The 27438-nt window shown below is 47.0% G+C and overlaps 1 protein-coding gene across 2 annotated transcripts in view; it reads right to left on the bottom strand.

The window, feature by feature from the left end:
* Positions 1-27438, bottom strand: part of ELP3 (elongator acetyltransferase complex subunit 3) — a 95696-nt gene that overhangs the window by 51280 nt on the left and 16978 nt on the right. For both annotated transcript variants that reach the window (XM_084203665.1, XM_084203664.1), the window contains exons 8-9: positions 10075-10236; positions 4184-4310 (exon numbers count right to left, since the gene is read on the bottom strand). In XM_084203665.1, coding sequence (XP_084059791.1) covers positions 4184-4310; positions 10075-10236 — 289 coding nt within the window. The remainder of the gene's footprint in view (positions 1-4183; positions 4311-10074; positions 10237-27438) is intronic.

The following is a 27438-nucleotide window of genomic DNA, read 5'->3' on the forward strand; positions in this document are numbered from 1 at the left end:
TGGAACCCACAGGGATGGAATCCACAGGGATGGAAACCACAGGGATGGAACCCACAGGGATAAAATCCACAGGGATGGAACCCACAGGGATGGAACCCACAGGGATAAAATCCACAGGGATGGAACCCACAGGGATGGAACTCACAGGAATAGAATCCACAGGGATGCAATCCACAGGGATGGAAACCACAGGGATGGAACCCACAGGGATAAAATCCACAGGGATGGAAACCACAGGGATGGAAACCACAGGGATGGAACCCACAGGGATGGATTCCACAGGGATGAAATCCACAGGGATGGAACCCACAGGGATGGAACTCACAGGGATGCAATCCACAGGGATGGAACCCACAGGGATAAAATCCACAGGGATGTAACCCACAGGGATGTAACCCACAGGGATGGATTCCACAGGGATGGAACCCACAGGGATGGATTCCACAGGGATGGAACCCACAGGGATGGATTCCACAGGGATGGAACCCACAGGGATGCAATCCACAGGGATGCAATCCACAGGGATGGAACCCACAGGGATGGAACCCACAGGGATGAAACCCACAGGGATGCAATCCACAGGGATGCAATCAAGGTCCTCTCAGTGCAAAAATAATTAACAAAAAACCTACAGACGACACATCCACCCTCAGCCATGAGAGCATTCTGAAGGACTGTGGATGCAGGCAGCAGCTGCTCTCCCACCCCGAGCCCCGAGCAGGGGCCAGGCCGTGCTGGGAGCAGCAGCAGCAGCAGCAGCAGCAGGGGCCGGCCATCGATCGGGCAGCAGGGACAGAGGGGACGTTCGCTCTGCCGCGCCGTAATCACCTGCCCGGCGTTCCCTGGCCAAGGTCAGCACCATCAGCAGTTATTCCCCTCCCAGGAGAAGCCCCTGGATTTATTATCATTATTTCAACTGGTGCTGAAGGTGCTCACAACTTCTAAAGTCAAGCTGGCTCCTTTGTGTCCGACTTTGTGCTGAGCTGGAAGTGGCTGGAGAGGGGGAGGGCTCACAAAAAATGAAATTATTTTGTCCAAAGTTAATTAGAACTACCTCAAAAGATTTATAAAGATCCCTGGAAAGACCTGGGATTGTCCCCCCAAAATGACAAAAAATGGAGGGCTGGGAATGTTCACCTGAAGAGGGGAAGATCCAGGGAGAGCTCAGAGCCTGAAGGGGCTCTGGGAGAGCTGGAGAGGGACTGGGGACAGGGAATGGCTCCCACTGGGAAAGGGGAGATTTGGGAAGGAATTCCTGGCTGGGCTGGAATTCCCAGAGAATCCCTGGATCCCTGAAGTGTCCAAGGAAAGGTTGGAGCAATCTGGGATCAGGGAAGGTGTTGGGGCGGGAATGGGATGGGATTGAAGGTCCATGGATCCCATCCCAAACCATTCCAGGATTCTGGGATCCAGGACACTCAGGATCCATCCCCCAGGATTTTTATGGAATTCAGGGATGGGAAAGGGAAGGGAGACCCTGCCTGGAGTCCCCAGTTCCCAGGGAAGCCCCTGGATCCCAAAATTCCTTCCCAAAGAGGAGCTGGGATGGGGATGGATCCAATGCCAGGCTGGGAGAGCTGGGAATGTCCAACTGGAGCAGGGAAGGATCCAGGGAATCCTTGGAGCCTTTTCCTGAGGGGAAGGAGAGCTGGAGAGGGACTTGGGATAAGAGATGGAGGGAATGGCTCTCACTGGGAAAGGGGAGACTGGGGTGGGATTGGGAAGGAATTTCTGGCTGGGAGGGTGGGAAGAGGCTGGGATGGAATTTCCAGAAAAGCTGTGGCTGCTCCTGGATCCCTGGGAGTGTCCAAGGAAAGGTTGGAGCGCCCTGGGATGGTGGGATTGGAATGGGATTGAGGGTTTGTGGATCCCATAATCCCAAACAATTCCGGTATTCTGGGATCCAGGACACTCAGGATCCATCCCCAGGGGTTTTTATGGAATTCAGGGATGGAAAAGGGAAGGGAGACCTTCCCAGGAAGTCCTGAATTCCCAGGGAAGCCCCTGGATCCCGAAATTCCTTCCCAGAGAGGAGCTGGGATGGGGATGGATCCAATGCCAGGGTGGGAGAGCTGGGAATGGAGGGAATTCCCTGGGAAAGGGGAAATGGGATTTGGGAAGGAATTCCTGGCTGGGCTGAAAATCCCAGAAAATCCCTGGGAGTGCCCAAGGAAAGGCTGGAGCAGCCTGGGACGGTGGGAAGTGTCCCTGGGCTGGGACTGAAGGCCCACAAATCCCATCCCAAACCATTCCATGACTTTAAGAAGTCCCCTGCACTCGGATCCTCGTTAATTTCTGCAGCAGAAATGTTCAAATATTCACCAGCCTGGGGTAACATTTACACAGCCCAACACGTACAGAGGCTCTGACTCTTTTGAGTTTTTTGAGTTTTATCAACTCAAAACAAGGATATAAAATTTTAAGGCAGGAAAGAGAGACTGAATCCTTGGGGATAAAGGAATTCCAGGAATTTATCTGGGTTTATGTTCACCAGCGCTCTGGGAAACAAATCAATCAGTTTGGTTTGGTGTTTTATTCTCTGGTATTAATTTAAAAAATGAATTATAAAGCATTTAAATGAAGATGAGAAAGGGGTAATGACCTTTCTTCCTTCTGTTCCTTTTCTATCCTCAACTCTTCTCCCCACCTTTATTTTAAATTCCTCCTCTCCCAATTCCAGCCTCATCCTCGTCCCCCAATTCCAAAATCTTCCCCTCCTGCCTCTCCAATTTCTGGGAAAATTGTCATTAGTGCACAAATGGAACTCAGAATGGCACCATCCTTCCCATCACAGCCCAGAAATTCAACCTTCCCAACAGATTCCCAGATTTCCTGCAGTGAAATTTGGAACCAGGAGCAATTCCAAGAGCAGAAGTTCTTTAACCACTCATCACCAATAAGCAGCAAAGGATAATTATTATTAAATTAATTACAAAAAAAAATTGAAGTCATTCCTCCCTCCTCAGTTTTCCACCTCGGATTTTGGTCTCCTCTTTGTTTGATCCTGCCCAAGATTGGCTTTTCCCATTTTTTTGGTCATTATTTTCATTTTTTCACCACAAATTCCAGACCAATCCCACAGAATTCCAGCTGCAATTCCATGAGATGTCAAGGGAAGAAGGATTCAAGGTTTTTGCTGGGTTCTGAATCACAAAGAATTACAAGAAAATTCTGTGTTCATGTCCACACTCCAATTCCCAGAGCATGGCAAAAAAAAAAAAAAATCATCCAGGAGCGGGATAATTAATATAAATAATATAAATAATTCCTGGAGCAGAAATTTGGAATTTTATGCTCATCATTTCCAGTCTCTCACCTTGGCCAAAAATCCAGACATTTTATTTAGGAGAAACTCAAGGAATTCTGCACAAAATCCCTCAAAAAAAGGTTCCTGCCCCAGCTTTCAGGATCCCCTTCCTGCCCTGTACAGCTGCATTTTCCAGGTTTTTTTTATTCCAGAAGTGCTTTTTTTTTTTTGCTTTCTGCCTGTATTTTTAATCAATATATTTCATTACACTGATATTTTTTAGTGCCAGACAGCACCCAGCCCAACCTTCCCCTGGGATTCCTCCAGCACGACTCCAATTTCTGCACTATTTTAAAAAAAAACCATCCAATTTTGACTCAGATAAGAAAAAAAATACAAAACCTGAAAATCTACCAAAGTGGTTAAATCATTGCACTGCTCACTATTTGCTCTTTATTCCTCTCATTCCAATTTTCCCCAGGAATAATTTTATATTTCCTTCTACATCATTGACAAAGAAACTGAACAGCGCCGAGCCAAAACGCTTTGTAACACACACACACTCTCTAATTTTGTAATTAATTTGCAATTAATTACCTTCCAGAGAGGATTTTTTCAACTTGGAATTGTGTTTTTACTCTAAATCCAAGAGGGAAAAGCACCTTGGAAAAAAGCAGGAGCCTCAGTAAATTTGGGAAGAGCTGTTTCCCACAGGGACCCCAGTGACTCAGGCTTGCATGAGACAGGGATATAATTTTCTGGATGAAGTAGTTCAACAAATCTCTTTTTTTTTTTTTTTCCACCTTCTTTTTTTTTTAAAAAAAAAATATTTTTAAATTGTTTGCCCTTTAGAAACAAATCTGGTAATGGAGCAGGGAGTTTTCCATGGGGAAAAAAGTGGGAATTGATGTTTTTTTTTTTTTTTTAAATACTCACATAAAACTGATCCATGTCCCTTTCCAGCCCCATGTTGGGCAAGTCTGGCATCATGTGGGCCACCACCTTGAAACCAGCATCCTTGGCCAGGTGGAAGGACTCACAGACAGCCTTCACTGTGTGACCCCTGGGGAGAGAGGGAAGAAGGGTCAGGAAAAGCAGGAAAAGCAGGAAAAGCAGGAGAAGCCATTCCTGTGTCCAGCTGGGATCATCCCCTTGGGAGGCTGAGTCTGGGCTGTGGCTGGAGGTAAAACTGAGCCTAAAGGGGGTTTGGTGAGCACTGAAATTATTGGTAATTCTGCAGGAAAGGAGCTGCTCTGGGTTTTGCAGACAGAGGGAGAAATTTGGGAGAGCTGCTGGAAATGCAGGTTGGAAATCCAGGATGGAAATCCAGGCTGGAAATGCAGGTTGGGGTCCCTCAGAAAAAAACAGGAATAAAAACATAAATACAACAATGAAAACAGCAGGAGAGGAGAAGGGATGGGAACAAGGAAAAGCAGCCAACCTGAAAATCCCTTCTGGAGAAACATGAACTCCATGAACTCCCCAAATTTTGGGATTCCAGGAGGGTTCCAGGTTCTGCCACACTGCCACCAACCCAAACCCCACACCTGCAGGAGCAAATCCTGGGGGGATTTGGAGCCCCAAAAAAGGGCGAATTTCCCACAGTTCTGGAGAAAATCCCTTTTTCCTTCTACCTCTGGGTCTCCCATCAGGAGATTCCCAGCACAGGAGAAAAATCTTCCCACAAAATCCTGACTCTGCCACATTCCTGGACATTCCAGGGCACTTCCATCCCCTCCCATCCCGGTTTTCCTCCCAGCTCCTGGAATTCCAGTTCCTCCCAATTCCTCCCTACTGGAATTCCATTTCCAATTCCAATTCCATTTCCATTTCCAATTCTAATTCCTCCTAACTCCTGGAATTCCAGTTCCTCCCAGTTCCAACTCCAACTCCAATTCCAATTCCAACTCCAATTCCAGTTCCTCCCTATTGGAATTCCATTTCCAATTCAGTTTCCATTTCCAATTCCAATTCCAATTCCTCCCAACTCCTGGAATTCCAGTTCCTCCCAGTTCCAACTCCAACTCCAATTCCAGTTCCAACTCCTCCAATTCCAGTTCCTCCCTATTGGAATTCCATTTCCAATTCTGTTTCCATTTCCAATTCCAATTCCAATTCCAATTCCTAATTCCAATTCAATTTCCAACTCCAATTTGAATTCCAATTCCAATTCCTAATTCCATTTCCATTTCCATTTTGAATTCCAATTCTATTTCCATTTCCAATCCCAGTTCCTAATTCCAATTCCACTTCCAATTCCATTGCCATTTCCAATTCCATTTCCAATTCCAATTCCATTTCCATTGCCATTTCCATTTCCAGTTCCTAATTCCAAATCCAATTCCATTTCCAATTCCAATTCCTAATTCCATTGCCATTTCCAATTCCATTTCCATTGCCATTTCCAATTCCAGTTCCTAATTCCAATTCCACTTCCTAATTCCAATTCCAATTCCAATTCCTAATTCCATTGCCATTTCCAATTCCAGTTCCTAATTCCAATTCCACTTCCTAATTCCAATTCCAATTCCAATTCCTAATTCCATTGCCATTTCCAATTCCATTTCCAATTCCAATTCCATTTCCATTTCCAATTCCAATCCTAATTCCTCCCAACTCCTGGAATTCCTGGCACCCAGATGAACTCTGCAGGTGATTTTCTTTTTCCCCCTCCTCCAAATCCCTCTGGATAAAAAAATCCACCTCCCTTTGGCCACCCCTGTGTTCATTTACCCTGAATTAATTTTATTTTATATATCTTTTAAAGGATCTTTTCCTCTCTCTGCCAGAAGATTCAGCCCCCCTGTGCAGCTTTAAACCCAGCTTTATTTCTGATTTTTTTTTCAGGAGTATTACAGTGTTTTTCTGAGACTCTTCAAGGACAGCATCACTCAAGACCTTGAGTAGCCTGAGGGGAGCAAACAGGAGCTTTGCTTCATAAATAAAAATTATTTTCTTATTAGAAGTGGAATTTGAGCTGCATCAATAACTTGATTATTTGATGCCTAGCTCTGTTCTTGAATATTTTTCTGCCTCACAGCCACTGCAAGCACTCAGAAACCTCACTAATGACTTATGGAACATAATAGAAAGTAATTTCCAAACTGTTACCCTAATTGGTTGTAATCTGACATTTTGCTACCAGGGAAATATTAAAAAGTTTCAAGCCCAAAAAAACAACATCCCCCCACACACACACAAAGCACAACAGAAGCAAAACGAGGTCGTTTCAACAGAGGAGAAAAAAAAAAAAACATGAATCACCTTTTTTTTCTTAAAGTGGATTTCAAGTCACTGCTCCAAAAAGTTGAGGAGCCTTTTAGGAATTCTAAAATTCAGAGCAAGGAGCTCTGGGAAAAGCCTTGAAAAATCCAATTTGAGGTGGAAAAGAGAATTATTTTAAGATTTAAAAATGGATTTTTAGGGGGGGAAAGGGGGTTTAAGAGCTGATGAGGAATTCATTGTTAAATGGATAAATTGTAATAATTCAGAGTGAGACCCTGCCCTGTCCAGAGGAGGGAACCACCTGGCAACAGGAGTTTGAAATCCTCAATAAATGGATTTTCTCAGCTTTTGGGACCATCCAGATCCCAATTCCTTTGGGATTCCTGCTTGGGGTCTCTGAGCAGAAAATGCCCCCAAAGTTTTCAGCTTTGCTTTGGTGCCTTTGAGGGGGGAATGGACAGAAATGGGATTTGCCCATGGAGCCAGCATCTCTCTGCCTGTGATTTATGAAAAAAAGCTTTTTTTCTTTAAATCTCAGAATTATCAGGCTTGAAATAAATAAATTATTTATTTGGGGGATGGGGTGAAGAAAATATCTCACATTTTCCTACAGAGCACAATGGTTTTTTTGGGCTAAAGTGACAAGGAATGAATTATATTTCCTCCTGGAAATGTTTTTTTTTTGCAATCCCCAAGGATTCTGCGTGCCTGGAATGACTTTGGGGAATCTCTCAACGGGCACTCCTGGCCAGTGTCACCTCTCCTGTCCCAAAAAGGCACCTGGAGGAGGGAAAAAGGTGGAAAACAGCCCAAAAATAAAGGTTGTGAATTGTGATTTATGTGGGAATTGCGGGGTATCCCTGGGTTTTACCTCCCAAAATTGAATTTATTTATGGTGTCATTAGGAACAGAGGTGTTCAGCACAGGGAAAGAATGAATAAATAAAACCAAAAAGAGGTGGACAATGCAGGGGAAGAATGGAAACATTGAAAAAAAAGTGTGAAACACAGAGAAGAATGAATACATTAAAAATAAAGACTATAAAAGGGAAAGAAGAGATACATTAAAAAAAAGAGTTGGACAAAACAGGGGAAAAACACATTAAAAAAACCAAATGTACAACACAAGGAAAGGATTTGAGTCCCAACTAAAACATCACAATTCCATTTTCTCCTGCTGAGGAAAGGAACCCACAAAATTCCATTTTTGCCCACAAAGGAGGCTGGGAAGGGGCTGGGGTTCATTTCTTTTGACAAGGAAATAAATGAAATGTTCCAGAATTTTCTGTGCAATGGGAATGAGCCAAGGAAAGAGGAGCTGAAGGAATCCAGAAGGATCCAGGGAATCCTTGGAGCCCCATCCTGAGCCTAAAGGGGCTGCAGGAGAGCTGGGAATTGGGACAGGATGGAAGGATGGAGCCAGGGGATGGATTCCCACTGGGAAAGGGGAGCTTGGGGTTGGGGGAACTGGGAAAGAATTCCTGGCTGAGATGGGATTCCCACAAATCCTTGGAGGCCTGGAAGTGTCCCAGGGTGGGTTTGGATCACCCTGGGACTTTGGGATGGGATTGAGGGTTCATGGATCCCATAATCCCAAACCATTCCTGGGATCCAGGACACTCAGGATCCATCCCCAGGGATTGTTATGGAATTCCAGGATGGAAAAGGGAAGGGAGACCCTTCCTGGAATCCCCAGGTCCCACAGAATTCCTGAAATTCCTTCCCAGAGAGGAGCTGGGGTGGGAATGGATCCAATGCCAGGCTGGGAGAGCTGGGAATGCCCAACTGGAGCAGGGAAGGATCCAGGGAATCCTTGGAGCCTTTTCCTGAGGGGAAGGAGAGCTGGAGAGGGACTTGGGAAAACAGATGGAGGGCCAGGACACAGGGAATGGCTTCCACTGGGAAAGGGGAGATTGGGTGGGATTGGGAAGGAATTCCTGGCTGAGACTGAATTCCCAGAGAATCCCTGGGAGTGCCCAAGGAAAGGCTGGAGCACCCTGGGATAGCAGGAGCTGTGGAGATTGGAATGGGATGGGATTGAAGGTCCCTTCCCAGCCAGCCCAGGCTGGAATTCCAGGATCCCATGGGATGGGAAGCCCATGGAAGACAAGATGGAAGCCCAGGCTGCAGGAGCTGCTCTTCCAGCAGCTTGGATCCTGCAGTGGAGAAATTCTGTGTCCATGGAAAGGGTTGGGGCAGGAGGAGCTGGAAGGTCCCTGAAGGAGGGGAGGGAGGAATTCCCACCCCAAATCCTTCCCTTCCCGACCTTTTCCCAGCACAGGGATGAAGCAAGGAGGGAGAAGTGGGATTTGCACAGGGGAAAAATCCTCTCCAAATTTCAGGAGAAATCCCAACATAGCTGGGAAGGGGGAGATGGGGTGGGAATTCCTGGCTGGGCTGGAATTCCCAGAGAATCCCTGGGAGTGTCCAAGGAAAGTCTGGACAGGACTTGGATCAATCTCTGAGATGGAAGGAGCTGGGACTGGGGCCCATCCCAACCAGGCCCGCTGGGATTTCTTGGAATGGTGTCCCTGACCTGGAATGGTGTCCCAGGACAGCTAGAATGGTGTCCCTGACCTGCTGGTGTCCCTGGCCAGCTGGGATTCCCTGGAATGGTGTCCCTGACCTGGGATGGTGTCCCTGACATGGAATGGTGTCCCAGGACAGCTAGAATGGTGTCCCTGACCTGTTGGTGTCACTGGAATGGAGTCCCTGACCTGTTGGTGTCCCTGGCCAGTTGGGATTCCCTGGAATGGTGTCTCTGATCTGTAATGGTGTCCCTGCCCTGCTGGTGGCCCTGGTACGGTGTCCCTGCCCTGCTGGTGTCCCTAGGAGGGTGTCCCTGCCCTGTTGGTGTCCCTGGGATGGCGTCCTTGGGATGGCCCCCCTGACCTGTTGGTGTCCCTGGGATGTTGTCCCTGCCCTGTTGGTGTCCCTGCCCTGTTGGTGTCCCTGGGATGTTGTCCCTGCCCTGCTGGTGTCCCTGCCCTGCTGGTGTCCCTGCCCTGTTGGTGTCCCTGCCCTGTTGGTGTCCCTGGGATGTTGTCCCTGCCCTGCTGGTGTCCCTGCCCTGCTGGTGTCCCTGCCCTGTTGGTGTCCCTGGGATGTTGTCCCAGCCCTGCTGGTGTCCCTGGGATGGAGCCCCTGCCCTGTTGGTGTCCCTGGGATGGTGTCCCTGGGATGGCCCCCCTGCCCTGCTGGTGTCCCTGCCCTGCTGGTGTCCCTGCCCTGTTGGTGTCCCTGGGATGGCCCCCCCGACCTGTTGGTGTCCCTGGGATGGTGTCCCTGCTGGTGTCCCTGCCCTGCTGGTGTCCCTGCCCTGCTGGTGTCCCTGGGATGTTGTCCCTGCCCTGCTGGTGTCCCTGGGCTGGCCCCCCTGACCTGTTGGTGTCCCTGGGATGTTGTCCCTGCCCTGCTGGTGTCCCTGCCCTGCTGGTGTCCCTGCCCTGCTGGTGTCCCTGGGATGTTGTCCCAGCCCTGCTGGTGTCCCTGGGATGGAGCCCCTGCCCTGTTGGTGTCCCTGGGATGGCCCCCCTGCCCTGCTGGTGTCCCTGCCCTGCTGGTGTCCCTGGGATGTTGTCCCAGCCCTGCTGTCCCCCATACCTGTTGGTGTCCCTGGCCACGTCCTCGTAGACGCTCTGCACGCCGATCTCCAGGCGGGTGCAGCCGTAGGCCAGCATGGCGCTCAGGTGCGGCCGCAGGCAATAGTCCGGCCGCGTCTCGATGGTGATCCCCACGCACTTGGTCAGGCTCCTCTCCGAGTACCTGCAGGGAAAATCCATCCCTGGGTAAATTCCAGCAGTTCTGGGTTGTGAGTGAACTCAGGAAGGGTTTCTGGCATCTTCCAAGTGAGGGTTTTTAAGGATTAAAGGTTAAAATTTAACATTTACTCCTCTCCTGCATGGAAAAATCCCATCCCTGGTTAAATTCCAGCAGTTTTGGGTTCTAAGTGAACTGGAGAAGAATTTCTGGCGTCTTCCAAGTGAGGGTTTATTAAGGATTAAAGGTTAAAATTTCACATTTATTCCTTTCCAAGTACCTGTAGAGAAAAATCCCATCCCTGGTTAAAATTTACCAGTTTTGGGTTTTAAGTGAAGTAGAGAAGAGTTTCTGGCATCCTTTGAAGGATTAAAGGTTAAAATATAACCTTTATTCCTCACCTGCAAGTAAAAATCCCATCCTTGGGTAAAATCCACCAGTTTTGGGTTTTAAGTGAACTTGGGAGGAGCTTCTGGTGTCTTCCAGGTGAAGAATTTTAAGGATTAAAGGTTGAATTTAACATTTACTCCTCTCCTGCATGGAAAAATCCCATCCCTGGTTAAAATCCACCAGTTTTGGGTTTTAAGTGAACTCAGGAAGAGTTTCTGGTATCTTCCAAGTGAGGGTTGATTAAGGATTAAAGGTTAAAATTCCACATTTATTCCTTTCCAAGTACCTGTAGAGAAAAGTCCCATCCCTGGTTAAAATTTACCAGTTTTGGGTTCTAAGTGAACCAGAGAAGAGTTTCTGGCATCCTTTGAAGGATTAAAGGTTAAAATATAACCTTTATTCCTCTCCTGCAAGTAAAAATCCCATCCTTGGGTAAAATCCACCAGTTTTGGGTTCTAAGTGAACTTAGGAGGAGCTTCTGGTGTCATCCAGGTGAGGAATTTTAAGGAATAAAAGTTAAATTTATCCTTTACTCCTCTCCTGCACGGAAAAATCCCATCCTTGGGTAAAATCCACCAGTTTTGGGTTCTAAGTGAACTCAGGAAGGGTTTCTGGCATTTTCCAGGTGAGGGTTTTTAAGGATTAAAGGTGAAAATTCCCTGTGGTGTTTTGGTGATCCCTGAGTGAAACGATGCACAGAAATACACATTAATACAATCTGGGTTGTGTTAATTAATTAGGGTTGTAATTAATACAGTCTGGGGGTTGTTTTGGGTCACAAAGAACCGTGGCAGCCTGGAGGGAATTCACAAGGATATCCATGAAAAATCCCACAAATCCCTTTGGCAGTGAGCAGTTCCCAACCTCACTGAGGGAATCTGACAAAACCCAAATTTTTTTCTGGATTTTTTTTCTCCTTTTTGTGCCCTTTATCACTGGAGGTCTAAGGAAGACTAATTACTCCAGCTGGTAAAACACCCCACTCCTGATGACAAATGGGAAGTCACTGATCTGTGAGAGAGGGAAAAAAAAAAAAAGAACCTAAACCAAAAGTTACAAAAGGAAATAATTGATCCCACCATCAGCAGCCAGGAGAAAATTCCTTTCCACAGGGGAATCAACTCCCTGCAGCTTTTTTGCCTGAACTTTATTCTGTAACAAAACTGCAGCCCAGGAGCACAAATTTACAGCAGGAAGAGGAGAAACTTCTTTTGGAAGAGCAGAGGAGAGCTGGCTGAGTCCCAGAGCAGGATGTTGATGGGGAAATCAGTCTCTGTAATGGCCCCAAATGATGATTTTTAATCATTGAATAGGAAATGCTGCTGGAAAAGGGGACACCTTGAGGAAGAGAGGGATGTAATTCCCATACCTGCATGCCCAAATTGAAAGGATGACTAAGTTCAGCTCTTTATTAGGAGTCTGTAAAGATTCATCATCACACTGCTGGAAATTTTTGAATGGAAATAAAGCTCTCAGAGCAGCACACAACACAATTCCCCCCCCAAAAAAAAACCCCAATCAAAATCCTTCAAACTTCAAAAAAAAATCCCCAAGTGGGTTCAGACTCATTAAAAAAATATGAACTCCCTTCCAACTGTTCAAATCTATATAAATACAGAGATATTTGGGGGACAGGCTGTCAAAAAAAGCATTTAAAAAACAAAAATAAAATCAAAACTATGTGAAACATTTCCAAGTTTGTGGCTCACTAATCTGACAGCCCAAGAGCACCAATTGTTTATCACGTCAGGGAAAACATTGCCAAAGTGTGATTCATTAACAGCAGACTCCCAAACACCCACTTTGCAAGACGTGAGTTGCAAAAATTAAAAAAGAGAAATTGGAGTGAAAGAGGCAAAAAAAAAAAGTCTTCAGATAACTTGGGACAAAAGGTACCTGCTCCTATTAACAGCAAAACTCAGGGTGGAAATAGAGAAAGGAGATAAAAAGAATTAAATCACCGTCATTTCCAGAAGAAAGAAAGTGAAATTTGATTTTTTTTTTTTTTTTTGGTGTTTTTTCTCCGCTCTTCAATTCAAAAGGTTCACTTGGATATTCAACATTTTCTCCTCTTTGCAAAAGGAAAGTTAAAGTCTATTTCATTCAAAACCTGACACCAAAGGCAGGGATTTTATTGGCTTAGAAGCCAAACACAAGGAATATCAGAAGTGGACACGAATTAAAAGCTTTAGTGGATTTACATAACCTGCCATTTTCTGGAGGGAATTATCACAGAGTGCCCATGAAAGCTGAACTGGGTATTATTACCCAGCACAAAGCTGCATTATACAACTAAATTACATTTGATATTTTACTTTAAAAAAAAAATTGATCTGATACTGTTTTGTATTCAATTTTCACATTTTTCAGTGCCAGGAGTGAGCTGGGAAGGGCAGGAAACACTGGGCCAGGGGCATCTCCAAAATCTGGATTTACATCAAGGATTTAAGGGTTTTTTTAACCAAATTGTGAGGATCTCTCAGTTGAAAGCATGGTCAGATCTGAAACAGCAGAAATGAAAACAAACCACAGGAAAACTGGAAAAACACCTTCATCAGTGGGAAAAAGCTTTTGAATCCCAAAAATTCCAGAATGGTTTGGTTGGGAGGGACCTTGAAGGTTGTTTCAGGCACCTTCCACCATCCCAGGTGGCTCCAGGCTGGCCTTGGACTCTCCAGGGATGGGGCAGCCACAAATTCCCTGAGAATTCAACTCCAAGGCCTCCCCACCCTCAGAGGGAGGAATTCCTTCCTATTTTTCTGAGGTTTTTTGGGTGGGGATTGGGAGTTTTATGGGATTTGGGGTTTTTTTTTGATCACTGGGATACCCCAGGAATTCCTTCCCAAATCCCATTTCCCCTTTCCCAGGGAATTCCCTCCATTCCCAGCTCTCCCAGCCTGGCACTGGATCCATCCCCATCCCAGCTCCTCTTTGGGAAGGAATTCTGGGAATTCCCTGGGAATTCAGGACTCCAGGAAGGGTCTCCCTTCCCTTTTCCATCCCTGAATTCCATAAAAATCCCTGGGGATGGATCCTGAGTGTCCTGGATCCCAGAATCCTGGAATGCTTTGGGATTATGGGATCCATGGAGCTTCAATCCCATCCCAATCCCAGGGTGCTCCAACCTCTCCTTGGACGCTCCCCAGGGATTCTCTGGGAATTCCAGCCCAGCCAGGAATTCCTTCCCAAATCTCCCCTTTCCCAGTGGGAAGCCATTCCCCCCTTGTCCATCTCTCTGCCAACAATCCAACAAAATTCCCTCCAGGACTCTCCTCAATTTTAGTTTGTGTTTCCACTGAGGAATCAGGGACTCAGACCCAAGGAGTTTTGCCTCCTGTCCATTAATTATCCCCAAAATCCCAGGATGGCTTGGGTTGGAAGGGCCCTCAAAGCTCATCCTTTTCTGATCCCATATCCTCGCTCCCAAATTGGAATTCTTGCATCATCCCCACCCCTATTCTCAGCTTTTTGTGCCCTTCTGCTACCAAAAAAAGCCGCCCAGCCCCGCAGCCGCGCCGCAGCCGCATCCAGCTGGGACATGATTTGCCTATTCCCATCCAATTTCCCACTATTTATGCAGTCAGGGGTAATTTGGCTGCTGAATCATACAGAAAGCTCATGATTCTGTGACTTCAACCCAAAATATTTTTTTCCAGAGATTTCTGGTGCTGCTCAGAATAGAACGCTGCCCCGTTCCTAGAAAAACCGCCGGATGTTTTTTCCATCCTGTCGCGGTTTACCGCGGGACGTGGATTTATAGGGATAAATCCCAGCTCTGGGATGGATGGCGGCTGCCAGCCCCGAGAAATGAGGATGTGAACACGATTTGAAACACAGGCCCAGGGGCAGGAACAGCAGAATCCCATTAGGAACCACCGGGGTCACTGACAATCGTTTTCCGCTGTGGAAATCCGTGGAATGGGTGAAGGGCGGCGCCGGGCTCGTTGTTGGTGTCTGACATCTGCTCTGGGGCAGAGCCCCTGCAGGATTTTAGGGATATTCCAGATTTCTGCCCACCCCCCTGAGCCCAGGAACAGGAGCCAGGGGATTTATGGTGGCACTGGACACGATGGATTTGCCAGCACGGGATCTTTATAAACAACAGAGCTCCAGGCACAGATCCTGCAGGAATCCTGTGGTGATGGGAAGAGGGAATTGACTCTTTCCAAGCAGGAAAATCTGGGAAGTGAACACAGAGAGCTCTGAAGGGAGGGACTTCAGGAGACCTGATGAAGAATTACTGATTGAACTTTACTAATTAGACAGAGAAAACCCTGAGAGACTCGGTGGACCTGAGCTGAGAGCCCCCCCATGACCGTGGAATTTCATAATCCTGGAATGCTCTGGGTGGGATTCATGGACCTTCAATCCCATCCATTCCAACCCAAACATCTCCCACGTTCCCAGGGTGCTCCAACCTTTCCTTGGACACTCCCAGGGATTCTCTGGGAATTCCAGCCCAGCCAGGAATTCCCACCCCATCTCCCCTTTCCCAGCTACGTTGGGATTTCCCCTGAAATTTGGAGAGGATTTTTTCCCTGTGCAAATCCCACTTCTCCCTCCTTGCTTCATCCCTGTGCTGGGAAAAGGTCGGGAAGGGAAGGATTTGGGGTGGGAATTCCTCCCTCCCCTCCTTCAGGGACCTTCCAGCTCCTCCTGCCCCAACCCTTTCCATGGACACAGAATTTCTCCACTGCAGGATCCAAGCTGCTGGAAGAGCAGCTCCTGCAGCCTGGGCTTCCATCTTCTCTTCCATGGGCTTCCCATCCCATGGGATCCTGGAATTCCAGCCTGGGCTGGCTGGGAAGGGACCTTCAATCCCATCCCATTCCAATCTCCACACCTCCTGCTATCCCAGGGTGCTCCAGCCTTTCCTTGGGCACTCCCAGGGATTCTCTGGGAATTCAATCTCAGCCAGGAATTCCTTCTCAAATCCCACCCCAATTTCCCCTTTCCCAGTGGGAAGCCAATCCCTGTGTCCTGACCCTCCAACCTTTTCCCAAATTCCAGCTCTCCTGGATCCCCTTTAGGCTCAGGAAGGTGCTCTGAGGATTCCCTGGATCCTTTTTCACATGAACATTCCCAGCTCTCCCAGCCTGGCTCCACAGGAGATGAATTTTACCTTCTCAAGCACCAACAAACCCCTCGGAATATTTCTCCTCCTTCCCTGGAATACAGAATGATTCGGTGTTTGTACCACAGCACTGCTGAGGATCCCCCGCATCATCCCAGGAATAATCAGGAATCCAGACAAGAGAACAGCACGAGATGAGAGAGGGGCAATTTTAATAATAGGCTGACCACAGAGGTTCATTATGCAAACGAGGCAGCTGCCAAGTCATGCAAATTAAGATCAGCAGAAGCCTTAAAAAGATTTGTGCGGGCAGATTTTGTGAAGTCAGTGATTACAGCACTGTCTGAAATAGAGGGAAATAAAGGTGAGATAATTAATTTTAATCACTGGCAAATCTTGAGTGAATTTGCACAGAACGCTGCTGCATTGAACAGACCTTTGAATCAGAACCTGCCTCTTCAATAAACTCATTTTTTTTTACATCTACAAGGCAGCTACTCCTCCACCAGACACGGGGTCTCGAACACTTTCTCCCTCAGAGAAAAAACAGCGCAGCGCTGGCACGAACAGCTCTGTTAACAAAGCCTCTCCATTAAACTCTGCTCTCCAGACAAAAGCCTCCTCAGCTGAGAGTCCTGAAGATCAAAGACTCAATTATTCACAGCCGGCCGGGGCAGCTTCCCAAATCCCAAATCCCAAATCCCCAATCCCGGGCCGGGATGGGCATGGCCGGGAGCCAGGCGGCGCCGGCAGCACCGCGGGTGGGCTCACGCTGAGAACGCCACACCTTGAACCTTCCTCTTTCTGATTTTGGAGAAGCAGAGAACACAAAAAGCCAAAAAAAAAAATAGCAGGAAGAGGTGCAGGAAGCAGCAGGAGCTGCAAGAAGAAGAGGCTCAAAGGCAGAAGTGAAGTGATCACCAGAAAATGTTTAGGAAAGAAGGATCTCAATTAAATCATACAGCCCATAAAATTGGAAAGAAGGATCTAAACCAAATCAGCCACCCCAAAAAACTTGAAAGAATTATCTAAACCAACTCAGCCACCCTAAAAAATTGGAAAGAAGGATCTAAACCAACTCAGCCACCCTAAAAAATTGGAAAGAATTATCTAAACCAACTCAGCCGCCCTTAAAAATTGGAAAGAAGGATCTAAACCAACTCAGCCACCCTAAAAAATTGTCTGCAGGACATTCCAGCACTACTCCATCCCTGGAAGTGTCCAAGGCCAGGTTGGGCTTCCAGCTGGTCCTGTGGAAGGTGTCCCTGGGCTTCAAGGTCCCTTCCTGCCCAAACCATTCCAGGATTTTGTGATTCCTCAAGGCAAAGATGGAATAAATTCTGGGGATGTTGAAATTACTGCTGTTGGTAATGGAGTGGATCCCAATTCCCACAAAAAGTGATGCTCCAAACCCAAATCCAGCACGGTGAGTGGTCACAGCTGGGCAGGGGAAGCTGCTCATCCTCCCCTGGCCTATCCCAAAACCCCAAAAAACTCCAGACAAAAACAAACCAGCAAACATTTGCAAACTTAATCATTTCAGTTTGAAAAGACCTCCAGGATGATGGAGTCCCACCATGCCCCAGCACTGCCAAGGCCACCACTGATCCATGTCCCCAAGTGCCACATCCAGAGGGATTTTCAATCCCCCCAGGGATGGGGACTCCCCTCCTGCCCTGGGCAGCTCTGCCAGGGCTGGACAGCCCTTTCCAGGCAGGAATTGTTCCCAATGTCCAACCTGAACCTGCCCTGGCAGAGCTTGAGGCTGTTCCCTCTCATCCTGTCCCTGTTCCCTGGGAGAAATCCTGATCCCACCTGGCTGTCCCCTTCTCTCAGGGAATTCCAGAGAGGAAAATTCCTTCTGGAGCCTCCTTTTCTCCAGGCTGAGCCCCATTCCCAGCTCTCTCAGCCCCTCCTGGGGCTCCAAACCCTTCCCTGGACATGGCACAGCCCCTCCATGCCCTTCTGGGAGGACAGAAACATCCTTAGAAAAGATCCTGAGTCCTGTGGAAAGACTGGAATGTTTGAGGGGTGGGTGTGAAAAATCAAGAATTTTAATCAGCAGCTGAAGGAGTCCTGGGCCAGGAAAGTTCCTGGTCCTAACTTGGGGAAGAGCAAAGATTGGGACCATCCAGCACCTCAAACAGATTGAAGATGTCATAAATAAACCCTTTCTGGTGCCCTTGAGCAGCAGCAGCAGCAGAGGTCTGGGTGTCACACAGTGACACTGCTCAGTGACATCCATAAATGCAGAATTAAGGCCCAAAATGACCCCACAGGTTTCTGAAGGGAAAACTGTCACTATAACCCACGAGGATCTCATATAACACATCCTCCTCACCCATTACTTAAATTACCTCCTTGATCTTGATCTTTACCAACTCTGCTTTATCACAGGGCAGCCTGTGAAACACAGCCAGCGAGAATTCATTCAGCAGCCACAATTCCCGGTGAATAAACCCAGAATCAGGGAATATTCTGACAAAGCAGGTGGCATCTTACTCAGCTGACACGTTTCAAAAGCTGCAGGTTTGATGATTGCCCAGAGCAGGCATTTCTCAAAGCTCAAATGCCAATTATTTGACTTTATGCTGCTCCCTTTTTATTACAACATTTTTATTACAACATTTCAGTGCTTTCTTTATCACCAGCACCAGGACTACGACAGAGCAGCTTGGTTTCTTAGCAGCCAAGGTTCAAGCTTTCAAATCCTGAAAAAAAAGGTACTAAAAATACAGCCATTTATTGACTAAAACACCATTTTCCACTTTTGATAAGGTAACAGTATCTATGCCTGCTAAAAGATAAGAGAGAACAACTTTTTTCTCCTCCATGAGATGCCACCAACAGATAATTCTGCTCCCTCCTGCTGTGTCACTTAGTTTTAAATCCACTATGGAATTCTTGCTGAGGTAAAAACCCTACAACACGCCAGTTTTCTACTCTTTCTCAATGTCTTTACCATATTTTACCTCCAAGGAATGGCTCTACCACCCAAAAATCATCAGAAAAAAAGGCAAAAAATGAGTGGAAGTGGCTCAGTTCAGACACACTTCAGGCCCAATCCATTCTGAGGTAAAAGACCCTAAAACATACCTGTTTAATCTCTTTTTTCATGTCTTTACCACATTTCAACCCCAAGGAATGGCTCTACCAGTGAAAACCCGTGGAAAAAAGGCCCAAAATGACCACAAGTGGCTCAGTTCAGACACACTTTGGCCCTCATCCATTCTGAGGTACCAAACCTAGAACACACCAGTTATTTTCCCTTTCTCAATGTTTTTATCACATTTAAACCCATAAAACAGACCCGTTTCCTTCTCTTTCTCAGTATTTTTACCACATTTTAACCCCAAGGAATGGCTCTATTACCAAAAAACCCTCTGTTAAAAAGGCCCAGCACGAGCACAGGTGGCCCAGTTCAGACACCCTTCAGGCCCAATCCATTCTGAGGTAAAAAACCCTAAAACAGACCTGTTTAATCTCTTTTTTCATGTCTTTACCAAGTTTTAATCCCTAGGAACAGCTCCACCACTGAAAACCCTTGGAAAAAATTCCCAGCAGGAGCACAAGTGGCTCAGTTCAGACACCCTTCAGGCCTAACCCATTCTGAGGTAAAAAACGCAAACCACACCCATTTCCTTCTCCTTCTCAGTATTTTTATCACATTTTAACCCCAAGGAATGGCTCTGCCAACCAAAAACCCCTCAAAAAAAAGGCCCAGCAGGAGCACAAGTGGCTCAGCTCAGAGACACTTCAGGCCTAACCCATTCTGAGGTAAAAGCCCTAAACCATACCAGTTTTCTTCTCAATGCTTTTATCACATTTTAACCCATAAAACACACCCGTTTCCTTCTCTTTCTCAGTATTTTTACCAGGTTTTAACCCCAAGGAATGGCTCTGCCAACCAAAACCCCTCTGAAAAAAGGCCCAGCAGGAGCACAAGTGGCTCAGTTCAGACACACCTCAGACCTCATCCACTCTGAGGTAAAAGCCCTAAACCACACCAGTTTTCTTCTCTTTCTCAATGTTTTTATCACATTTTAACCCATAAAACACACCCGTTTCCTTCTCTTTCTCAGTATTTTTATCACGTTTTAACCCCAAGGAATGGCTCTGCCAACCAAAAACCCCTCAGAAAAAAGGCTCAGCAGGAGCACAAGTGGCTCAGCTCAGACACCCTTCAGGCCCAATCCATTCTGAGGTAAAAAACCCCTAAAACATATCTGTTTACTCTCTTTTTTTATGTCTTTACAACTTTTTAACTTCAAGGAATGGCTCTGCCACTCAAAAACCCTCTGAAAAAAAAAAGCCCAGCAGGAGCACAAGTGGCTCAGTTCAGACACACCTCAGGCCTCATCTATTCTGAGGTAAAAACCCCACAACACACCAGTTCTCTTCTCTTTCACAATGTTTTTACCACATTTTAACCCATAAAACACACCCTTTTCCTTCTCCTTCTCAATGTTTTCACCAGATTTTAACCCCAAGGAATGGCTCTGCCACCCAAAATCCCTCCCAAGAAAAAAAGGCCCAGCATGAGCTCAAGTTGCTCAGTTCAGAGACACTTCAGGCCCAATCGATTATGAGGTAAAAAACCCTAAAACAAACCTGTCTACTCTCTTGTTTCATGTCTTTACCAAGTTTTAATCCCTAGGAATGGCTCCACCACTGAAAACCCTTGGAAAAATTGCCCAGCACGAGCCCAAGTGGCTCAGTTCAGACACACTTCTGGCCTCCTCCATTCTGAGGTACCAAACCTAGAACACACCAGTTATTTTCCCTTTCTCAATGTTTTTATCACATTTTAACCCATAAAACACACCCGTTTCCTTCTCTTTCTCAGTATTTTTACCAGGTTTTAACCCTAAGGAATGGCTCTATTACCAAAAAACCCTCTGATAAAAAGGCCCAGCACGAGCACAGGTGGCCCAGTTCAGACACCCTTCAGGCCCAATCCGTTCTGAGGTAAAAAAACCCTAAAACAGACCTGTCTACTCTCTTTTTTCATGTCTTTACCAAGTTTTAATCCCTAGGAACAGCTCCACCACTGAAAACCCTTGGAAAAATTGCCCAGCACGAGCCCAAGTGGCTCAGCTCAGCCACACTTCAGGCCCGATCCAAACAGGATGTTTGCATGGACTAATTAACCGCCTGGCTGTAACGAGGAGCAGGAACAGAGGCTGCTGGAGAGGCAAGAGTGCTTTGGTTTATTTTTATTTCCCTCACAGCTTCCATCAAGGACCTCTGGGCAAGGTCTGGAGGGATCCTGCCTCTCCTGACAAGCAGGCCGGAGCCACGCTCCGCTCCTGCCATGCTGGGCTGATAAATGCGTCATTATCCCAAAAGCCATAATCACTGCCTGCTCTCAGACACAGCCAAGCAGGTCCTGTCTTTGCTCAGGAAGCAAAAAAAAAAGGAAAAAAAGGACATTGAACAAAAAAAAACCACCCTGACAAGACCTTCTCACACTGCTGGGTTTTTTGAGCCTGCGGTGTTTTCTGAGCTCCCATCCATCAAGTTCACGGCAATAGCAATTTGGAGAAGTTTTTTTTGTTGTTGTTGGTTTGGTTTTTTTTTTTTTTTGGTTTTTTTTGCAGCAACAAATTATTAGCCAGCTGTGACTGCAAACACCAGGATTAATTAACATATGCTGGAGTGAAATATTTCCAACAAGGAAAATGTGTGGCAGGAACAGGAGCTGAGTTGTGAGCTCTTTTTTTTTTTTACCCACCCCCATAAAAAAATAAATGTTTAGAGGGGGGAAAAAAAAACCCAAACAAGGCTAATTTAAGCAAGGCAGTGCTTATCTCCTCCTCCCTTATGTGAGCTCTCTGCTTTTCCCAGTGAGCAGAGCCAAATTACAGTTTTGAAATCACAGCTTCACGTTTCTCCCAGCAGCAACATGAGGTCCCAGATTCCTCACACTGAAATTTAGGGAGATCAGAGTCTGGAATTGCACTCCCTGATGTTTTTAGTGGTTGTGGTGTCTTTCAGGATCAGGCAGTTCCCACTGGATATTTCTCCCAAGAATTGTGTTTGGTCACTCTCAGCCTGAACATGGAAATTATTCCTTTGGATTTAATTCCCATTTCACCAACAGCTCTTGTTGTGTCAGAGAAAAATCAACATTTATCCTTCTTTTCTCTGTGCCACTCAGGACCTCATAAATCTCTATTACATCCCTCTCAAATATCTTTTCCCTGCTTCCACAGCATCATTTTCCTCCTCCCTGGTTTTTAAAGGGAAGAAATGAGCAAGGTTCAAGCTGTGCATGAGGCAGCTCCACGACATCATTTCCCAGCTCTCTCTCTATTCCCATCACTGTAATTCCTCACACTGAGCTGGTTTTTTAACTAACACCAAGCACCAGGGCTGTGTTTCTCACAGTTACCAAGTAAAACTTTAAAATCCTATTCCTGAGTGGCATCAGCCAACTTGGAGATCGTTGTTCAGTCAAAAAAAAAAACAGGAAAAATCTCTTTTATAATCAATGCTTTATATCTAAACTGATTTTCTCCTGCCCTTTCACAACAGGTCAAAACAACCTGTTCCAGCAGAGAGGTACCACTAATGACCTCCCTCTGCTGGGTTAATTGATCATTTCATCCATCTCTTCATAACTTCCAGTAATTTCTGCATGCAAAACCTCCGCTCTTATTCCAACAACCCAGTGAAGGGTTTTCAGAAATCCAGGCAAAGTCCCTGAGATTTGTCAAAGGCTTCAGAGAAAGCTCCAGCCCCAATGTGTTGTTGAAAGCATTTCTGGTAGCCAGAGGGCAGGAATTCATCTGCCACAGGATGGGAACAAGAACCTCTCTGTACTCCATCTACGTAAAGAGGGAGGTGGCTCTGGGGTTTTTGCAGCTGAAGAAAACAAAATCTTGTCCTGATAAATACAACTGAGCCCTGACACATCAGCTAAACACATTTTGTAATATGTCTGGGAGAGGAAAACACGCAGGGTGCTTGTAAAATGTCCCATATTCAATTTATCAGGTGAGGAGGGCTCAGGCTCTGCTTCACCACGAGGCAGAGAGTTTAAATCTCTGATCGATATGTGAATGTCAGGGAAAAAAACCCAACAATTCATCTTAGATATGGGAAATCCAGCACACCACTCATCATCCCAGCTGGGACAAAGAGATCAGGGATGAAACCACGGGTTGGTTTCAACCAGGCACCCAAAACTCCTCTCCTTGCTCCCAGGGTGCTCCCACAGAGTTCCCATCTCCTGGAACTCCCACCAGCAGCACTGAGCAATGACAGTGAGAGAAGCCAAAAAGTCACCTTGAAAGATGTGACAAAGCCATAAAAAAGGAGGGGATGGTTCAGAGAACCAGGAGTTTGAGAGCCCTGTGAAGATCTGAAAGGGTGAGGTTTTGTGTGCCAAACCTGCAGCTCCTCCCTGATCCACAATCACAGAATTATGAATTTTTGAAGCCTGGAAAAGCTTAAAAACCACAGGATGGTTTCAACCAGACACCCCAAAGCTCCTCTCCTTGCTCCCAGGGTGTTCCCACAGATTTCCCATCCCCTGGAACTCCCACCAGCAGCACTGAGCAATGACAGTGAGAGGAGAAGCCAAAAAGTCACCCTGAAAGATGTGACAAAGCCATAAAAAAGAGGGGATGGTTCAGAGGACCAGAAGTTTGAGAGCCCCGTGAAGATCTGGAAAGGGTGAGGTTTCCTGTCCCAAACCTGCAGCTCCTCCCTGATCCACAATCACACAATTGTGAATTTTTGAAGCTTGGAAAAGCTTAAAAACCACAGGATGGTTTCAACCAGGCACCCCAAAGCTCCTCTCCTTGCTCCCAGGGTGTTCCCTCGGATTTCCCATCTCCTGGAACTCCCACCAGCAGCACTGAGCAATGACACCCAAAGAAAAGAAGCCAAAAAGTCACCCTGAGAGATGTGACAAAGCCATAAAAAAGGAGGGGATGGTTCAGAGGACCAAAAGTTGGAGAGCCCTGTGAAGATCTGAAAGGGTGAAGTTTTGTGTGCCAAACCTGCAGCTCCTCCCTGATCCAGAATCACACAATTGTGAATTTTTGAAGCCTGGAAAAGCTTAAAAACCACGGGATGGTTTCAACCAGACACCCCAAAGCTCCTCTCCTTGCTCCCACGGTGCTCCCACAGAGTTCCCATCTCCTTCAACTCCCACCAGCAGCACTGAGCAATGACAGCCAGAGAGGAGAAGCCAAAAAGTCACCCTGAAAGATGTGACAAAGCCATAAAAAAGGAAGAAATGGTTCAGAGGACCAGGAGTTTGAGAGCCCTGTGAAGATCTGAAAGGGTGAGGTTTCCTGTGCCAACCTGCAGCTCCTCCCTGATCCAGAATCACACAATTGAGAATTTTTGAAGCTTGGAAAAGCCCTTTAAGCCCAACCAGCAGTGCCAAGCCCAGCACCCACCCCTGTCCCAAGCACTTCCAAACTGATTTCCTTTTAAAGGTAAGGACCAGCCCTGCCAGGCTACCAAGCTGAACTGGGAAAAATCCCTTTTGTCAGGGATAACAACCCCAAGCAGGATGATTTCCCAAACCAGTTTCTGGCTCGTGATGCAGAAGGAAAGCTGGGAACAAAGCAATGCTCAGCACAAAGAGAGAAAATTGGAGATGTTTGGAGCCCTGGTGTTTCAGACAGAACCAAATGCCTTTCCCAGAACAATTTGGGGATTTCAGAGAATCACACAATCACAGAGCAGTCTGGGCTGGAAGGGACCTTAAAGATCATCCTGGCACCTTCCACTGTCCCAGGTGCTCCAAGCCCTGTCCAGCCTGGCCTGGGACACTTTTAGGGATGAGGCAGCCACAGCTTCTGTGGGAAAGCCGTGCCAGGGCCTCCCCCCTGCCAGGGAAGAGCAATCCAAGGATTCATTCCTGTGCAGGAATCCAGCATGAACACTCCCAAGTGTCTCTTTGAAAAGCAGGAGGTTTGGGCAGCATCAAGTCAAGATTTCATTTTGGTCTCCTTTCCCTCAGCTCTGCCACCTCTTCACCACAGTGACACTCTCAGCCTGGTGGAAAACTTCCATGAGGAGATGCCCAAGATTTGTCCTTCATTTTTCTCATCTTTGCCGTGCAATTACTTCAGGAAAAACTTGGAAAAAAAAAAAAAACCAACAACCCATTCTGCTGCCTGTTGCCAAATCAATACAATCAACCATTAGGTCATAACTATAAAGACAAGTTTCCCAGGGAATAGTCAATACTGAGTGGCAGGCGTGGGCTAACAAAGGATGCAGGAAGAAAAAGATAAAAAAAAATAAAATCCTTACATCTAAAATTACGGAAGAAACGACACGACAACCTCTTTTATTAAATCCGCCCTGAAATTCGAGTTTTTTCTTGTTGTGCTTGATGAGAGAGATGGAGCTGGGTGAGACTGACACGGACTCTGAAAAAACCCAGCTCCAATTTCAGATCAGATATCGGATCTCAAAACACCCAGCTCCAATTTCAGCTCTGATATCGACTCACTGCAGCCTAAGGAAAGTTGCATATTCTTAAAAACAACCAACTTCTCAGCTGTTCCTGAGGAAAAACACCACAAACTCAATGCCCCCAAAGTGCTGCTGCATAAATCAAAGTGTCCAGCCCAGCCCCTTTTGCTTTTCAGTTTCTTTATCCACCTCTAAAATGAGACTGAGCTCGTCCCCAGCTGACTCCACCAGAGAAAACATTTAGCTCGAGGAAGGAAAACAGCTTGATTGCTGCTTTGAGGAAACGAAGGAATTGTATCCATAAAATTATAAAGAGAGCTAATAAAAAGCAGCCATCAGCCAGAACTGCCAGTGGAGGGGTTTAGCTCATCTCCATCTCTTTGCCAAAGCAAGTCCCTCACCTATAAAGGGAGGGAAAAAAAGTGAAAAATGTGCAAATCCTCGTTTTCCCCACAAAAACGCTCCTGGGTTTGCTGCAGCAGCTCCAGGAACTCCCGGTGCCTCTGCCCCAGCCCCGTCTGCTCCCTCCCGGAGAGCTCCAAGGTGCTGACAGCTCCTCCTCCACGGCACGGGGCTGGAAGGAGCTGAGCTTTAAGGGCCTGGCCAAGCCGATTTTATGGTTTTACTCAACTTTTAATGGTGGTTGAGTCATTGTTTGGAAAATGATTTCAGCTTTTAGCTGCTGCAGAACTGCATCATCCTCGGGCACAGCCATCCCTCACAGCTCCAGGGACGATGTGCTGTCCCCAGGAGCAACTTCCTGGGATGGGCTGAGGTGAAATATTCCCTGTGATGGCTAAAATCCCCTCAAATGGCACAAACTGGATTTTAGTCAGAAATACAGAGAGGAGACAGCCAAAGATCACCTGTGTCTTCCCAGAGGTGGGGAAAAGCAGAGATGGTGGCTGCTGGCCTCTCCTCCCAAGGAACAAGGGACAGGGAAGGGCCCCAAGCTGTGCCAGGGGTGGGTTAGATTGGACATCAGGAATAATTCCATCCCTAGAAAGGCTGGAAGAAGCTGCCCAGGGCAGTGGTGGAGTCACCATGCCTGGAAGTGCTCACAAACATGGATGTGGCACCTTGGGGTTTAGTGGAGTCACCATGCCTGGAAGTGCTCACAAACATGGATGTGGCACCTTGGGGTTTAGTGGAGTCACCATGCCTGGAAGTGCTCACAAACATGGATGTGGCACCTTGGGGTTTAGTGGAGTCACCATGGAAGTGCTCACAAACATGGATGTGGCACTTTGGGGTTTAGTGGAGTCACCATGCCTGGAAGTACTCACAAACATGGATGTGGCACCTTGGGGTTTAGTGGAGTCACCATGCCTGGAAGTGCTCACAAACATGGATGTGGCACCTTGGGGATGTGATTCAGTGCTGCTGGACTTGATGACTTTAAAGGTCCTTTCTAATTCCATGATTCCATGATCTGGAAAAGAGAATGGAACCAAACTCCGGAAGACACAGGAGCATCGTCCATAAAGCAAAGATTGGCACGAGCTCAAGGAGCCAGAAACGAGAGGGGAGGTGGAAATGGCTCGGGGTGGGATCCTCTGAGTGCACCTCCTGTAAGGGCTCACCAGGAACATCTGAGCAGAGCTCTGAACCTGCCAGCTGAACCCACACCTCCCCCCAGAGCTGCCTGAGAGAAAAGGGGAGGATTTTCCTACCCAAGGAACAAATTCCCGCGGGTTTCCCCATTTTCAGAGCGCGCACAAACCGTCTCCGCAGAGAGAGTTAAAAAACGAGGTCGTGGCACAACCCAAGGCCCAGACAGAGGGAGAGCAAACCGAGGCTGCACAAACTCCCCCCTCAGCTCTGTATCTACAGCTTCTGAGCGTCCAACTTGCCCAACTTCTGAGCCATGAAAAGCGCCGGCTCCCGGGGCTGCCAGGCGTATTTCAAACCAAACAGCCCCTGCTCCGCCGGGCACAGCGCTCCCCAAAGCCGCAACAAAACCCCTGCTCGACACCCCCCTGGAAAAGTATGAAAATTAAACCTCCTTTTTTCCCTTCTTTCCACGCCGATTGCACCCACCATGTCACCAGAAAATGAGTTTTCTTTCAAATTAATTTAGCGCCGTTGAAAGGCGGCGGCTCCGGGTTTACAGCGTCAATGAGGCGAGCAGAGCACAGCTGAGGGAACCATAAACCACATCTCCCTATTTCACCAGCTCATTTCCATCCGGGCTGCAAAGCAATCTCTGCTGGAAAAGGGGAGTGCGGGTCCCCTGTCAGCGCTTCAGGGCATGGGATGATCGCTTCGGATCGTTCTCACCCTTCTGCAGCTCGGGGAAA

The sequence above is a fragment of the Fringilla coelebs genome (genome assembly GCF_963513975.1).
Source record: "Fringilla coelebs genome assembly, chromosome: 3".
Taxonomy (NCBI): domain Eukaryota; kingdom Metazoa; phylum Chordata; class Aves; order Passeriformes; family Fringillidae; genus Fringilla; species Fringilla coelebs.